Genomic DNA, 18,543 nt, shown 5'->3' on the forward strand with positions numbered 1-18,543 from the left:
ACTCAGCCAATGCAGCTTTATATGTGGTTTTATTATTCATCTTAAGTGTTGTTCAGAGTCTGGAGTTTAATTTATAATTTCTTTTTGCATCAGTGTATTTGTTCTGGTTATGTGTAAAGTTAATGAACCAGGGTAACAGGTGATGAAGATCCTAAAAACAAACCAACCAAAAAAGCTACAATACTTAAAGTTGTTATATTCAATACTTTTGTATTAAAAATAGTTTTTGTGACCACTTGTGTGCAACGGTTCCCACAAAGAATTGTCACCTGACTCTGCAATTTCCCATAGCACTATTATAGCAACTTTTAGCTAATTGTTTTGAATTTCCATCCTACAACTTTTGTTAACTTTCACCAATTTCATTGAATTTTTTTTGCAACAGCAGACATATGTTTTAAGCTTAAAAGCTCTAAAAACCTATACTATGCTCTATGCAGCTTGCAACTATCTGGTGAACATAGAAGAACGTTCAGCTACTAAAGAGCCAGAAATTTGCTGTTACCCGGGCCAATATACTGAATTAATTAGTTTTGAGGTGGTTTATAAACAGTGTATGTCATAATTTTCATTTTTAACTCCAAAATCTAGGCTTTTTTAATTCTTTACAACAACATTTTTGTGATCCTTATAAAAAATATGCATATTTAAATATATATATATATATATATATATATATATATATATATATATATATATATATATATATAAATATTCAATTTTTAAACTCTTAAAATCAGTATCCAGTATCTAAGGTTACTGTGGTCACCACATGATAAATCCTGATGTTTTAGATGACACCTTGACCTTTTCTCTGTGACAGACAGGAAAAGGAAATGTTCAGAGCACATTTACGCTTGCAAGAGGATAAACTTTTTCCACATAAGCTGCATCAAAAAATAGCTGTCAAGCTGCTTACAAATATGCAGATTACACTGAGGGCTGGGAAATATATCGATATTATATAAATATCATGATTTCTCAAGAAATTGTCTTCATTTTTGGATGTCGTGGTATCCTAAGGTTTGTCTTTTCCTGTTTTTAAAGGCTGCATTACAGCAAAGTGATGTAATTTTCTGAACTTACCAGAATGTCCCAGCTATTCTTTTATTTCCTTTAGCCACGTAGTCATTATATACACATTACTGATGATAATTTATCAAAAATTTCATTGTGTAAATATATTGTGAAAGCACCATTAGTCATGATACATCGATATTGTGGTATTTGGTCAAAGATATGATATTTGAATTTCTTCATATTGCCAAGCCCTGGTCATGGTCATGCTTTCTCTTTCTTTCATAGTAAGGTCTTGTCAGATGTCCCTTGCTTTCAAAATTTGTATCCATTATACATTATATAATGCACACACACACACACACACACACACACACACACGCACACATATTTAAAATATATATATATATATATATATATATATATATATATATATATATATATATACATATATATATAAATATTCAATTTTTAAACTCTTAAAATCAGTATCCAGTATCTAAGGTTACTGTGGTCACCACATGATAAATCCTGATGTTTTAGATGACACCTTGACCTTTTCTCTGTGACAGACAGGAAAAGGAAATGTTCAGAGCACATTTACGCTTGCAAGAGGATAAACTTTTTCCACATAAGCTGCATCAAAAAATAGCTGTCAAGCTGCTTACAAATATGCAGATTACACTGAGGGCTGGGAAATATATCGATATTATATAAATATCATGATTTCTCAAGAAATTGTCTTCATTTTTGGATGTCGTGGTATCCTAAGGTTTGTCTTTTCCTGTTTTTAAAGGCTGCATTACAGCAAAGTGATGTAATTTTCTGAACTTACCAGAATGTCCCAGCTATTCTTTTATTTCCTTTAGCCACGTAGTCATTATATACACATTACTGATGATAATTTATCAAAAATTTCATTGTGTAAATATATTGTGAAAGCACCATTAGTCATGATACATCGATATTGTGGTATTTGGTCAAAGATATGATATTTGAATTTCTTCATATTGCCAAGCCCTGGTCATGGTCATGCTTTCTCTTTCTTTCATAGTAAGGTCTTGTCAGATGTCCCTTGCTTTCAAAACCATCTCACTTCATTGTACAAGCGCCAAAGACTTATGTTAAATCTTTATCAGCACAAACCATCTACTAAATTGTTCATCCATAGTCTCTATTAAACATTATCTTTACTTTATTCGACTGTCTCTCCTGGCTGAAATAGTTGTTCAACCAAAGATAGAGTTTACATCATTTCTTGCACTAACTTTCAGCATTATTCCTTCCTTTCTCCATCTTTCTCCATTAACCTTTTTCTCGCACCTCTCACCTCTTATAACTGTGAGGAGGAGTTTAGCACTGTGCTGCCTTCTTCACATGTTTCTGTGCTGTCAACACTTTCTAAAGATAACACCTCCACTTCACCCCCACCCCTAAACCACCTCACTCCACCCGTCAACTACGGTCTACAACAAATCTGCTGCAAAGAAGACTGCTAAAATTAACCCTTAAACAAGAGCTTCTGATTGCAGACTGTGCAGACATTGCAGACATCTGATAGAAGGGGGGAAATATAGAAAACAGGACACACAAGTAGATAATGACAGATAAAAGAACAAACCGAAGACACAAAAAAGTAGATGGCAAAATAATGAGGCTCAGGCCAAACCTGAGGACAATGAGGACACCTGGCCTGTGTGAAAAAAAGCTAAATTCCTGTTAAATTGACCCCAATCTCCTGGTGGGGTTAATGCAGTGAGTACTGAGAAGAGTTGGATCATTAAAGTGCCACGAAGGCCTCTGCAGCACAGACACATTACCCACAGAGTATTGCTTACACCAGCAGACAAAGTCAGTGCTTTGCTGACCATGCGAGCGTGTTCTCCTTTTCATATACAACAGAAAAACTCATGAACTCACACACATTATCACACCCTCTCTCTCTCTCTCTCTCTCTCTCACACACACACACACACATGCACGCACACACACCACAGAGCATCCTTAATCCAAAGTTGGCAAGCCTGAATGTAATTTGATCTTTCGGTTAGCAGTGATGCCAAGAAATACCAAGGAGAGCTTTATTTCTCATAGTAATACTCATTTAGTCAACCTCGTGGCCTTGAAAGAAGATCAATGAACGGCTGAAGAACTTCAAAAACCCTAAGATCTCCCTGACATTTGACCTTAATGCAATCAAATCCTGCAGCAAGATTAGAAAAAAAATCTGTAAGGAATTGATCCTTTCCTGCATTTAAGTCACATAAACCAAGTAATTATCATGCATGTGGCACTGTTAGCAATCAATGTACTCAATTCAAAGCCATGACATGCAATCCTACTGTACTGAGCAACTCCATAGGAGTCACAGATACTTGATACCACAAGCACTTTGTATCCTTGATTGTGACAGACTTTTCATTTAGTGGATAGTATGCTGACCACTGCTCAGACGATTTGAAGGTCAAGTCCCTGAAGGATTAGAGAGCGTTAAACTGGCAGATGAGTGGATAGCTGAGTGGACTCAATGAAACTACGCTAAGAGGGGGGTGGAAAATGGTCCGTAGATCTCTAAAGTGAATGGATCTCTCCAACTCGCTCACGCTATCTGATTATATGTCTGTCTAATGCAGCAGAATTACAAAGTGCCACTCCAGAGTATCATCTCCAGTCAGGATCTGGTTGCTGCTCAGCATCTGTGCCATGCTGAATGAAATCTGGATTGTGGGCAATCTGGTGAGCAAACACTGTCATCAAGCCTTGGCACCAGGCAAAATTTAAGTTTCACTCATCCCCTTCAAAAAGAAATGCATCTCATATGGTGATGATGCAGCCTTTTCTCCAATAAAAAGTTCTGTTTTTCAAATTATGCCAAGACAAGCAAATATAGCCAGCTCTATATTTTTCAAGTTAGGATGAGCCATGGGAAGTTCCCTCTTTAGAGCTTGGTTGTGTGGGTGTGTATATTACATATGTGCAAATGTGAGAGAAAGATTTAGCTTACACTACTTCACACTTAACTCACTCAGCCGTTTATGAAAGATGCATGTGCATTTAGGGCTGTAACCATCTAAGAACTATCCTAGTCGAAATTTTTTTTTTTTTTCATATAAAGTTTTAAAGTTTGAACATGCTCCGCTGAGCATTTGGAGTGACGGCAGTGTTCATGTAATACAGTAAACAAGATAAAGCTGCTAATGACAGATCGCAAATGCGCAACAAAAGTTTTGCAGACGCAGTAAATGCAGCACTTATTCACCGGTACAACGGTGCAGCCTCTCTCTCCCTCCATGCCGCTGCATGTCACCCAACAGCAAAATCTAAGGACCACAGTGTCCCCAGCAGTTGACTTCACAGCACACTCATGAGCAAAAAAGACAAAAAAAGTCCACCTGACTCGAAGTCATCTCAGTCGACTGAGGGGTCTCCAACTGATAACTCCAAGCTACCATTTAACAGGGACAGCACATTGTGCATTCATTTATATTTTTGTTCATTTCAAACAGAAAGCAGTGTAAGTCAAAGACGGACAGAATATTTCTGGTGGGGACTGAGATAACAGTTTTCTTGGCAACTTTGGTGAATGGGTTTCATTCTAAAAACAAGAAACATTTCAAACATTTCTGTATGACACTGGATCAGCACTGAACAAACACTTTACTGAAAGGCAGCAGGTCACACAAGGCTATAAAACTGAAAGCCAACATGTTATGCTATGAAACTGAAAATATCAAATTACATATAACAGTAAGAAATAAAACTTTTGCAATAGGAGGAGCGTTTCAATTAGTTCCACCACGGATATATATTCAACATTAAAAGCACCCAAACATTATTCATGACTCTGATGCTGCTGAACGCACGTCAGTCAAGTCAAATCAATTTTATTTATAAAGTCCATCATCACAAATCACAATTTGCTCTTGTGAACTTTGGTTTCATTTTAGGTGTAGTATGCACAAATACAACTGCAACTGTGTGCACTTGACTGTGATCACCAGACCATGACGAATTTGTACGAATACATAATTTATGTAAGATTTTAAGCAGAGCTTGTCTGTGGGATTAAAGAGATACTTTATCATACTGCTCACAAGAGCAATATGTCCATTTATCTATAAAGGAGGGAAATATGGAGCAAGCTCAGGGGTTTAGGTCTCTATGATTGGGTCAAGCAAACTGCTATTTATAGCATGTTGCAAAAATATCTCTTAAAGCTGCTTGTGTAATAACACTTTGGAATCAACTGGTTTTTTTTTTCTTATCTCTAAGTCTGCTCTTTTAATTTTATAAATAAAACATGATAGTTACATCTCATCTTAAATTGAGAAATTGATTTGTTTTTCCCTGTATTTGCACGTTCTCTCTCCGTAACATCATTAAGCTCTCTTTGACCTTTCACCTCGTCACGTTCTCGACCAATCCAGGGCACCGATTCTAGGATCCAGAATTAGCGCTGCTATCACTGGCACGGAGAATGTTGACTATGCAGACAAGTCATGAAGGAAAAGAGCGAGCACAGAATCAGAGAAGAGAGAGTAAGAAAGTAGTGGGTGATAAAGAGATAGTGAGTTCCAGACAGAAAAAAAATAAGACATTGCTTGTTATATCATTGGGCTTTGGGCAAACTTATTGTTTGATATTATGTTTTATAGACTCTCAAAAACTCTGTAGTGATTTTTAATAATAGCTGGCATGCAAAGATTTGTGGCAGTGGTACATTTTGTTTTATTTTAAACCCTAAACCGCAAGATCCTTTAATGTTGTAATCTGTTATCAGCATGTTGTAGCAGCTGAGAGGCTAAATTATGAACTATTTTAAATGATAAATGGCCTGTTCTGTGAGTACAAGACATGATGGCTGCACATGAGTAGAGAAATGCTTTGAGCTAATGATGTTCACCATCTTGGTTTAGCGTGTCAGCGTGTGTTTTATCATAAAACAAGTTTGTGCTTATTTATTCTCCACGTTAGATACATATACGGACGTGGATAGAGCCTTCTGTCATTTTGTCCTCATTTGTGCACATCTTCAGAGAACTTACAGATATGGCCAGAATGAAGCAGTACCACAAGATCTTGTGATAGCATAGTGAAGTGTAGCACTGTGTAGCAAAAAAAATGTAAGAGACAGCAAAGACATTTTAAGAATAGCAGAACAGAGAGAATCGGTAATATCGTGAATTCTCCGTCCACGTCATGATGTACTTAATGGCGTTGCAGTCTATTGCCATCTACAGCGCTGTCTCCGTAAAAAGGGACACCATTATGACCTCCTTCACTGTTGCCTCGTTTGTTATCATCTGAAACCTTTGACTCTTTCCTTCAGTTAGTCTTTTCTTCCTACTCATCCTATTGCTGCTGCCATCTTTTTCTCTACATGCCCTCTGACTTTTAATGACACTCACTACTTCCTCCCTCTGTCTCAGCTCCTTCGTCCTCGTCACTTCATGGCATCACACCTAGAAGACTTCAGCAGTCCCAGAAAGGAAAAAAAAACAACTTTGCAGCCACATACACATAAAAGCTAACATTCACTTTTCTCTCTCTAAACCGTGCAAAAGCTCCCATATATTTAATGCAAAATACCGACATGATCACAATACCATGCTGAATTTCCAGAGATTTCACATGGCAGTCAAACCTGCCTCTGAGTGGGAGGTCTCAGTTCTGACCCCAGCATGTACCACGTGTAAACCCCTGGACAGCCATCTAAGCGTGTAGTACAACGTGTTCTTCGGCTTGCTGATGTATCTGACAGGGCTTGTGTGTGTGTGTGTCCAGGGAGAAACTCATGTTAAACACATATATAAACATGTCACCCAGCACTCACCGATGCAGGCGTGTACACGGACGGTCAGCTGGGTCCGTAGAATAACACTGTGCTTTTTTCCTCTGGACCTGACAAAAAGAAAAGCAAAAATATCTTCATGAATGAAAGCAGAGTGTGGTGTCCGTTTATTGCATTTTCAACATTTATTCAGGCTTGATTAGAATATCCTGCAACAAGTAAAACAGCACTGGAATAAAAGGGCAATAATCTACCCAGTTGGCTACTGTTAACAGTATTTTTTGTTACTTGTGTCAAGGAAAATTAGATTTTAAGACAAAATATGAGGTAAAGACCTAATAAGTGAGCTTTTTAACTCTCTGAAACATAAGCAAATTGCTCATCACCTGCTTTCCTTGCATCTGAAAAAAATTCATCCTATGAAAGAAGTAATGAACCAAAAATTAGCATGAAATTTGTATAAAGTTAGAAATAAATTGCCTAAAATTAGATAGAAAAACAAAAAACAAAATGACAGGAAAAAGAAACAAAAACAGGCAATGACCTGAAAATGTGCTAAAATAAAATAAATATAAAAAAATAATGTTTTTTTTTTCCTGTAACCTAATTTTCAATATATAATTATAAATATAGTTTTGTTGATATTTTTCCTTTGTTATTTGACCATTTTCTAATGATATTAATCTTGCTTTATTAGCTAATAGTATTGTTGGTATATTTTTCCCTAGTAATTTTTATTTTCTAATGATGGTGGTCTTTCTTTAAAAAAAAAACAATTTTTAAGGTAATTTTTAGGTAATTTTCAAGTCACCTTTTGATATAGTTTTTTCAATTTGCGGGACATTGTCAAGTTGCTGATTGCCTTTTTCCCCATGTTTCAATTTCTTCACACTTCAGTGGTTGAAATACTCATGAAAAGCGTCTGAATTCCTCACAAGAAAACTGATGTCCCTCCAGTTTTCAAAGGATTAATAATGCAGAGGCAGTTGGCATGATGGGAATAGTGCAGACAAACAGTGACCTGCACTGGATTTGTACCCCTATACAGATACACATCTGGGCCTTGAGGAAAGACAGCAAAAGTGCAGGTGCAGACACAACACATACCTCCACACACCACCGTGCCATTCAGCATATTTCCAGTGGGAAAACAAAATGAGCACACACAAACAGAAAGGTAAAATATGACGGTATTTTGAGAGCAAATCAAACTCTCTCCTTACCTCAGTTAGCCTCTAATCTGCAGGATCTAATCACCGACTTCCATCATTAAAATGCTGATATGGCATCTAATCCAAGCAGGGAAAGCACGGCCCTGATAACAGACACCGCTGCAATACACCCATGAAGCAGAACACGCAGTAAGGATAACACACCCAAACAGAGACCAGCTGGCCTCCTGTCCTTCTGTTAAGCTCTCCGTTATCAGCTTTGCTCGGAAATAGAGCAAAATGTTAAAATGATCTGTTGAGATAGACCTGTGTTTTTCTTGCAAAATCCTTTTTCTTGCTCCACCTGTCTGATAATGTGTTGTGTGAGAATGACACTTAAATGAGAGACTCTGGCAGAGTGAGGGTTTATGTCAGTCAGAGAGCAGCGGAGGGAAAAACTAAACTCAGTGGTGCAATGTGTAAGATTTAGGGGGAAAAGTGGCAGACGTAGACTATAATACAAGGTTTTCAAATATTTTAATGCACAAAATTTCAAAACTTTTCCATGATTTCCATTATATTTATGTATAATGTGGTCATTTATTTTGCTGTACTAACCAAATGTTTTCAAACATATCTGATTAAAATCTTTTTATACATAATTTCAGCTGGCTGACATACATAGAGGAGACAGCACATGAGGAGAAAATAAGGAAATGAACGTGATGGTCAACAAAATCTGTCACACATCGGCGCATATGAAAGTTACGTGGCATAGACAGCTTAAAAAATTCATTTTCCGTTACGTTAAACTACGTTAATGTTATCCATGGAAGACTACTGTAACAATTTCATTACTCAACTTATAATGCAGGCTACCCTGCATTATAATCTTAAGCAGTTTCCTCCCAATCTTTTAAATTCCTTTTCCTTTAGTGAAAGCACACTCCGAGCTGTCCTCGTCACCAGAGGACTTTGTTTACTGTCAACTGTGGTGAACAGTGTCCTGCCGCAGCTGGAATCAAACCATATTTTGGAAGCGTGGGAACATAAATTCTGAGTGAAAATCACAGAGAGCAACCTACTCTTTATAACACTTTGGCCATCAGTTTTCCATTTCAGGTTTGAAAGTAAAAGAGTAGATGATACAGACAAGCAGGTTTTCATGGCCATGCATAGAGACGAGGAAAAGTTGTTGTGATTATTGTGAGATAGTTGCAGCACTTGGTTTCAGACATTTCAGACGGTGCGTGTGTGAATATGCGGAAAACAGCTCGAAATACACAACAGTACCATGAAGTAATAAATAAACACATCTAGTCAATCCCCAGCAATTAAAACCAATATGCTTTTAACCCTTTAAAACCTGAGTAAATTCCCCTTTTACATTTTTTTTTTAATTTGTAACCAAAAATGGAACGGTGGCAATGAGCAACTAAAAGAAGAAATAACCCCAAATCTACCAAGAGGGTAATAAAAAAGTACAAGAAAGAAATTACCTTAAATCAGTAAACAAACAAACAAAAAGTTTGAAACAGTGCTTAAAAAAATTTTGCAACATAGATTTAACAGGGTTCCTACAGCTGACAGCAAGGGGAATGTAAGACTTTTTAAGACTTTTTTCAGTGCCACTCAGAATAAAATCTGACTGAGACTGATTTCACTATAACCAAAATTGGGAGGAAAATTTTGAAAAAAAAAGAAGAAAAAGACCTAGGCACCAATTACTTAGGGTAAGGGAGATTTCTGCATGACCTGGGTGATGGCAATGCAAGTGGTATTCTGTGAATTTTTCTTATTAAGTTACCTATTATTTTGAGATTTAACGATGCAATGTCAGGAAAAAGGTTCATAATGTCGTAGCACTTTTAAGACTTAGGAAAAATTCATTTAAGATATTTTATGACCACTTAAAGCTAATTTTAAGACTGATTAATTCAATACCTTTTAAGACTTTTTTTAAGGATCACTGGGGACCCTTCTTTAAGTATGTAGTTATGATAATTATAAAATATAGTGAAAAGCATCTGAAAGCAGCACAATGACTTCTCTTGTGCTGTTTTCAAATGCTGTTCCAGATTTCAAAGGGTTAAGATGTCAAAAACTAGATGTTGAATATGATTAGCTTATTCATTTCTGACACTATGTAAGTGGTGTTCTTCCAACAGAAGGAGGACAGGTTTTGTCAGACGCATCTATGCTCAACCGATGTGAATTTAGGCCAAGAAAGGGTCAGACCTGCCCAATGTCTGACTCATTTCCCACTGTCAGTGCAGTATGACCCCGGTAAGAGCCGTCTGACAGAATGACAGACAGGCCTGTCCAATCCAACCAGTTCCCCAAGATATCAATCACTGCAGGACCACACACAGGCCTTTACACCTGTCCATCATCTGTCACATGGCTTGCTGGTGGCATAAAAAAACATACATGGAAAAAAACAAGTGTACACATGGAAACAACTGCACACAAACAGATAACAACCAAGCTCTGTGGGTCTGCCATCCGTTATCATGACGCCGTCCCCCAGTCTCAAAAAGGATCAACATACCACAGCTTTCCACAAACACACACATACACACACACTTAGCCTACATATACAGCCAGACGCCATCACTGCGTATTTCTCGGAGCTGGATGTTACTTTGCTTTGTCACTCATGTTGGAGGCAACAAGCTAAGAACAAAATGTATATCTGAAGATGTGACTCAGCCTTCTCAACAGCAGCACTGAAAACAGTTCATCTACTTTTTTGGTACTGGTAATTTACTAATTTGACACTGATTATGTTACACCAGTGAAAATAACAGATCAAGTTCACCTGTTTCTCATACGGCTCATAAGCTTCAGTCAGAACACTTGGTCAGCTGGCTAATTGAGCAACAGACATATTAAATCACTGAATTTACACAACAGCAAACGTGTATGCTTAGTTAACTCCCGTACCGCCTGCACTTTGGAGCTCTCTTTAACCCTTTAAAACCTGGGCAAACTAGCCTGATTTATTTTAGAAACATGGGCAGAAGGCAATGAGCAATTTCAGAAGAAATAACTCGGAAATTAGCAAAAAGTAAGTGAAAAGTACGAGAAAATTACCTGAAAATTAGCACAAAAAATTATCAGGAAAGTAAAAAAAATAGAATTAATAACAAAAGAGAAATAACCTGAAAAATACTGTCTGAAATTGAATTATTATTGATTATAAAAAGAGCAGAATTATCATACAGATCATCGTACATCTGGTATTAAAGGCCAGGATCTTGTTTAGGCTGCAGTCTACGACCCAAATTAATCACAAGACAAGTTATGTCAGGATCTAGATGGATAACCACCATTACCATGCTAATTTCTCTGAGAAATCTTAAGTCCTATAGTAGCAGATTTCCATTTTCCATTTCTCTTGTTCACTCAAAGAGAGACACTTGCTTAATTTTTCTGCTGGGATATATGAGAGACTGGAAATACTTCACGGCAGTGCTGTTACAAACTGATCAAGCCGTTTCTTTTAGAGTTGACAGGTTTGTGAACTGTGAAATTTTGTCACAAGGCAGATCAGAATATCAGTTATTGTAAAAACGTAGTGAGAGAGCTGTGGCTGTGGAAGGGAGGGCACATCTGTCCTGCTTTCCAGAGCGCTTCATACTTTCCATGAACTTGTGCTTCCAAGAACTCCATATCCAGCAGCTTGTGATACTTGCCTTTTATAAGAATGCATAAAACTCAGTAAAGACATTTAAGCGTGTGTAGTATAGAAAGGGCAAAGGGACTCATGACTTTGCCCCATATGGTTTATGATATTTTGACAGTTAAGAGTGAGTGTATGTGTACTGTATAAGTCTTGTTTCAAAGGGTATAGATGGGAATCATTCTCACCCTGTGTCATCCTGCTGAAAGCCCTCCAGCTCGTCCTTTTGCTCAGCCAGAGAGGACTCCAGGTCCAGATAGGTGCCATTGTGGGAGAGCTGTAGTGTACAGTCATCAAGCTATGGAAAAGAATGAAAAGGACATGAACTAAGATACTCAGTTGGATCTAACTGCATTGAGCAAAATGAAAAATTGTCGTTCATGCCTAAATTAGGTATGGAAAATATGATGGAGCACTTGGACATGCAGGGTGGCATGTGAAAATTCACTGGGCATGCTATGATGTATGTACACGAACCACCCACAGGAATGACACTGGTCTCGGGCCCATTATTTTTAATACACACTCACTCTGCCTCTGCATGTGTTTCACACCCTTTTTTTCTTAAACAACTTGAGCCTGTAAAATAAAGCCAGTTTATGGGGCACAGATTTTAACATGAGTGTGTACAGTGATCCATGAAAAATGGGAGAGACATGCGGCTCTGCTTTCAGCATTACAAATCTGTTAAGGGAATTAACAAGTAGAGACGTAGCAATAAAGGCTGCAGAACATGAAACCACAACCAGAGGGAAACACAGAGAAAGACAGAGAGATTTTAGTGCATTTAAATAACAGCTGTAGGAAAATAACACTTAAATAGTCTTAACATTGTGTACAGTACTTAGCTACAGCTCGTATCTAGATAGATAACACTCAAATATTCTTAAAACTGTGTAGGCCAGAAAAATAACACTTAAGTTTTCTTAAGACTGTGTAAAACATGATGCTCTAGCCAAAAAAGTAAGCGAAAATAAAAAGGCAAAGCCATAAGGCGCAATACAGAAAAGAAGACAGCAAAATTTGCAAATGTACACACTGTATTTTTATTTATTATTATTGTTACTTGTTGTTTATTTGTGTTGATTTCTCAGTCACTCTTATTCTTTTTGTAAAACAACATAAATGAGATAAAAAATGAAAGCAAAAAGAAAATAAAAATCAAATCCAATTGAATAAAACAAACCCACAAGGAGGGCAGGCTCCAGCACTGAATGTGCTACGTCTGGCACTGCATGCACATATTTATGCACATGACCAAAAATTCTGTTTCTTTTCAAGAACAGACTGATCCTGCACCCATGCTATCCACAGTTGCATGATCTAGGTAGCACTGCAGAGCAGGCTATGTCAGAATTGTCCGGCTATGCTGTGTAATGAGAGACCCTGCTGAGTTTGAGGCCAGGTGCACAGTAATATATCTGCACACCACTGGCATTGATGTTTATGGGTTCAGTCACAAGTTGATAGCAGGTGCAGGCCACTATCCCAGCAACAACTCTTAAAAAGTAACATGCATCATTGGGTTGTTGTTACAGTAAGCTCTGAGCTTTGTATGTTATTGTTAAAGTCGCTGAATGAGATCAGAGTCATGAGTTCAGTTAGCATTTAGCACCTCCATAACATCTGTAGGCCTAACCTAGCCTCTGGTGTGCTGCCAAACGCCCCCTGGCTGTCTGGGGCGAGCGGCATGACGACACTCCCTGACCAGCAGAGACCGCAGATCACAAGACCTGCTGCTGCTCTCTGTCTGTCCCTCCTTCTCACTGGGAAACAGGGAGACGGACTGTCGGATGGACTCACAGCATAAATATAACCTTGCTATATTTACTCAGCACTGAGGCAGCATGCACACAGGAGCTCAAGGGTGGGTGTGTCCGCAGGCAGGGGCTGGGAGTGAAAGGGGGGGGCCACTGCCAAGGCCAAAGTGTTGCAGAGGAGAAGCTGACAGTCCACCATGTTGCAGTGAACTTTGCAGCACCATGCTAACCTGCAATGGTACATGCAATCCAAAGCTAAGAGCAAGGAACCATGCAACATGACAAAATGAGGTGACTCTGGGTTCTGCTCCAGTTTCCCCTCACCCCCTCACAACAACATTAATCCTTCTGTGCCAAATGGCTAATCCGCAAAGCCAAACACAGTTTTCGGACACATCCCTGTTTGCAATTCAGCCAGTTAGGTACATTAAAATACTGCCATAACTATATTTTCAAAGATAGACCATTATGATAAAGTCTAGACAGAAAAAAGTAAGAACCTCAAACAATGAAGTTAACAGCAAAGAAAAGTTATTAAAAGCTCCATGCGTGGACTTTTAGATTTACTAAACTAAATGCTAAACTTACAAGCAAGATGCTCACAGTGACAATAAAGAATATAATCTTGAATTTGTTGTTGCATAAAAACAATGAAATAGCGGAGCATCTCCCGAGGCATGTAGTACAAACAATAATAAGAATAGTGCTACGTGCTAAAATACATAGAGATAAAAAAAAGGCTGACATATATACATTAATTTTCACAGTAAAAGAGAATAAAATGACAGTTAGAAAGTAAGTGCAGCACAGTTGTAACACTTTCAATTTCTCCAACAAGGAACAAGCTGCAGATCACCTGATTCACTATTTACATTTTTAGTTTAGTCCTTATTCCTAATGTGAACTGCAAAGTTTACAAGAAAAGAAAAAAAATAATTTTAAGGTAAGATATTAATGTTTTACTATATTTATTTTCATGATAGCAATGCATGCTTAGATTCATCAAACTTAGTTCATTATGCGTCAATGCAGATATCGTTCATGCAAGTTGTTTGCGCTAATGTTTTAGCTGTTAGCTGTAAGGTAAGCTTTACTATGGCTACAAGAGTCAGGGATAGTTATAATGTGAGAAAATGTAACAACCTACCAAAAGTAACATTTTTATATACTGCGTAGACATTTCCACCAATTATGCTAAAAAGTCATTTGAATGTTGAATAAAAAGCTTAAGTTTGTCTCATAATCTTTATTTTATAATGTTAGACTTCACCCCAGGCTGTTACAACTAACCAGAACTACGGGGGTGAATTGTAACATTTTACTGCTTGTGTTTGAGCAATACCTTTTAAAAGCGGACACATAACTACTTTGTATTACATTGGCGTAAACAGACAGAAATATCAAAAATGCTACAACCATCCCCGGTCTCCCCTACAACAACGTCTGATGGGAATGTCATTCGTCTTTCAGGGATTTTGTCATAAAGCACAGTATTAGACAAACTGAATTTTAATCAAATGGATGAAAATTTGAGGGATCACCATTTCGACCTCATGAGGCCATGAATGTGCGTACCAAATGTTCAAAAAAATTGATGCCGACTCATCTAATAGTTGATGTGATATTTCAGTCTGGATCAATGTGATGGACTCGCCAACTACTGAACCAACTCTGCCGTCCATAAAACCCGCTCGGCTGCTAGCATGGCCAAAAATATCCATTAATCAAGACAAAAAAAACACTCCAGTGCAAAACGGCCATCTTTGTAGTCTAACCCCAGTTATTGAACCCCAGTGCAATGCCATCATCGTTATCATGTCAATAAGGCCTGTGAGATTTGGTGATTGAGTCTTGATTAAGTTGTCCTTTCTCCTTTTGATTAAGGCGACGGTTGGTGGGGGTGAAGGGGTTAATCATGCCCTGTCCCACTGCCCTGCTTTTTATGTAGGAATAAGACAAAAGCATTTCTTGTGCCCATTCTGCAAGCATTATTCAGCTTTTTTTTTTCAGTTTTCAACTCATACAGTACGTCTTGTCCTAGAATGAGGCTTTGTTTATGTCTCTGAAAATCCCCATTCTGCCTAACATGTGTCCCAAGACGGAGCCCCAGCAGCACCACAACTTCCACCTCCAGCTCCCTGCTATTCTTTTGCTGCTCCGCTTTATCTACACACATTACTCAATCATACAAATACTGCTTGGACAGCGAGAAGTGAGCCCCGCACCACTCTGTAACACAATACGTTAACAGCTCAGCCTCCAAAGGGTGTCTCTTTCCTAAAACACTCCGCTTGGGTAATAGTAGTAATAACATAACAAAACACATCATGCTGGACGGAGCCGGCAGCGAGGTGGCTCCAGAAGGAACCGCAAGCTCTTCACACTCAAGTCTCCAAGACGGGCCAGGGAAACACTTAGTGGCTAGTATACTTTACACTCATTTAATCAAATTCTCCCAGAAGAGCAAAGCAGAGAGAGAAAAAAAGTGGGGGAAGGGGAATAATTACTTCCACATTAAAACAACACCAAGCCTGCTGGCGATCACGGCGGGTCGACACTTAACAATACCCTTACGTAACTTAAATGATGACTTTTTAAAAAACTTTTTGTGTCAAAATCAGAGCCACGGAGAATCAGGGCTCTTTGAAGAGCGTGGAGGAGGGTGTGTACTACATCGCTATTAAATCTCCCAGTGTTGCTTTAATGGGAACCCTTCGGTAATGAAATAAAAGTTGAGCTGTGGAGTCTGGGCTTTGTTATTTTTGAGGGGAATTGGAGTTTTTCTCTGCAAAACTGGCTGTTGATTGATGGTGAGGCTTCTGCATTGAGCTTAACATTTATGTGTTATTTTGGGGGGGGGCAGGGGGTGGCAGCTTAATTTAACTTAAGAGTATTTACGTTTTTACATCGTTAACCCTTTTAAAAGCCCACATTTTGGGTTGGAAGGAGAAACACACCTACTTTTAAACAATACAAAAGACTTGCGTATCAACAGGTTTTTGGATATGTGCAAATATTATGATGCCAACCTTTCCTTTTAAAAGATTATGGTTGAGTTAGAACAGAGATAGACCACAGGGCTGTGAGACGTACTCAAAACTGAGCTGTCATTAAGGACTCAACCTATATGGGGCGCATGCTCTGCCAGGTGAGCCACCAGGGTGCCCAACAACACAGACCTTTTCAAGAAGGCAAAGGACCGAAAGAGGAAGGCTGTGCTCGTACTATCAAACAAGACCACCACTGATGGAAAATAAGTCCTATCATGATGCAATGAAGCAAAATGGCACAAGCGGCTCCAGTCATTCCACTTTTCCACATTTTGACATGGAAAAATGAATCGAGTACGCACAGCAGCATGTATATGGGAATATTGGTGAAATATAGGCTGCATAATCACTGTGGACGGGACTGCTGCAAAACACATTCTAACCATCTTTGAAGACCTACCTGAAAAAAATTAGTATCAATGTAAGTGTGTGTCACATTTGGAGTATAATCTCATCTTTACCTTACACACTAACCAATCAAGGCAGCGATGATTTTCCATAGCCATGTAAACAGCAGAGTAGGAATACTGTCTTTACTGTCTGTATAAAGGCAACAAAAGAATATTTTGTGCACATAAACTTAGTCATTGTGACTGTGAGAATCAAAAGGAAACTTCTTTGTTCAGCAGCTTGGATAAAATGACACATCCCATGCACACAAACCAGTGATGCACTGATTTAGCCCTGGCATGTTAGCCTAACCGTATGTGTGTGTTTATGTGTGTTTGTGTTTGAGTCTAGAAACTGGTGCATGGTCAGAGAGGTTGCAGAGGAGATGGAGGAAGAGGTCAGGAAAACCACGGCACCCAAAGTGAGGAGAACAAAGTGTCGTAGGGATCCAGGCCCCGGCCGCAGGAATTCTGGGACAAGTGACCTATACTTTACATGCAGCCCAGCCAGCCGTACACAGAGCTCCACCATCACAACATAATAATACAGTAGGCCTTTCTCAGAGAAGAGCACAGAAGGTTAGGGACAAAAAGAGAAAAAAGGGCTGCTTTAACAAAGACAGACTGAGAAACAGCTCAGGGAAGTGTCAAACTCTTGCTAGCTTTGGCATTTTCCAATAACATAATACAGCAGCTTTTAGATCAGGACAGTGTGACGGGCAAATTTGCAGCAGTTCAGTTTCATCCCTATAATCTAAACACAATATCCAGTTGCCATTGCGCACACAGTCTTTCTTCTGATGTGAGCAAAACTGCAAACACGGACATAGGCTGTGCCATCTGTCTGTGTATAGGTTGTAATCATAAGCTTTTCTGTGCTGTGGGCCATTTTTCATTTGTTTTGTGGCTTTTAAAGATGGGGCAGCAAGAGATCTAGTTGGTCTGGAAAACCACTCTGCTGTTGAACGCTGGTTTGCTGTCAGGGTTGTGTGCCAGTGCTGGAACTCTCCCTTTCTCTCTATGTCTCACTTTCAGATTCAATCTGATCTATTCAGTGTTTTCAGCTTTAATTACAAAGCATCTATTTGCAAATGAAGACTAAAAACAAGGTTGTTTGCTCCACTTGTACAGCCCCTCTGGGTGTGTTGGTGTGACTCAACCTTGTCAGGAATGTCTTACAGTGTTTCTTTTTTTAAAATGTGGGTTTCTGTAAATCAGTGATACTCTTCTTACAGTCCACGGACCAAATCTGGACCCCCGATAGGATGCTGCGTGGCCCCCCAACCATTTTCTAATTCACAATAAAAATAAAGAGGTTCATACTGAGAATTGTTATTGCACTTTTAGTGTACATAAGGTGCCAGAGTGAATAAAACAGCATCCAAAGAGAGCTTGTTTATCAAGCCCCTAATGTCCTAAAATCCTAGAAAAGTCCAAAAATCCAAGAGACTAAAATCCTTGAAATGTCTCAAAATCCCATAAATGTCTTGATATCTAACATCATAAAATCCTAAAAAGGTCCTAAAATCCTATAAACGTCCTAAAATCCTATAAACGTCCTAAAATCCTAGAAATGTTCTACAATCCCAGAAATATCCTAAAATCTAAGAAACATCATAAAATTGTAGCAATGTCCTAAAATCCTAAAAATGTCCTGAAATCCTCAAAACAACATAAAATCTTAGAAATGTCCTATAATC

General features: G+C 38.5%; 1 protein-coding gene across 1 annotated transcript in view; it reads right to left on the reverse strand.

Annotated features, from left to right (window-relative positions):
* The window catches only part of LOC121957789 (FH1/FH2 domain-containing protein 3-like), a 70,610-nt gene that overhangs the window by 50,258 nt on the left and 1,809 nt on the right, over positions 1-18,543 (reverse strand). Inside the window, 2 exon segments of the mRNA XM_042506567.1 lie at positions 6,851-6,918; positions 11,833-11,942. Of these exon segments, the coding sequence (XP_042362501.1) occupies positions 6,851-6,918; positions 11,833-11,942 (178 nt within the window).

Source organism: Plectropomus leopardus, chromosome 18, assembly GCF_008729295.1.
Source record: "Plectropomus leopardus isolate mb chromosome 18, YSFRI_Pleo_2.0, whole genome shotgun sequence".
NCBI classification, from domain to species: domain Eukaryota; kingdom Metazoa; phylum Chordata; class Actinopteri; order Perciformes; family Serranidae; genus Plectropomus; species Plectropomus leopardus.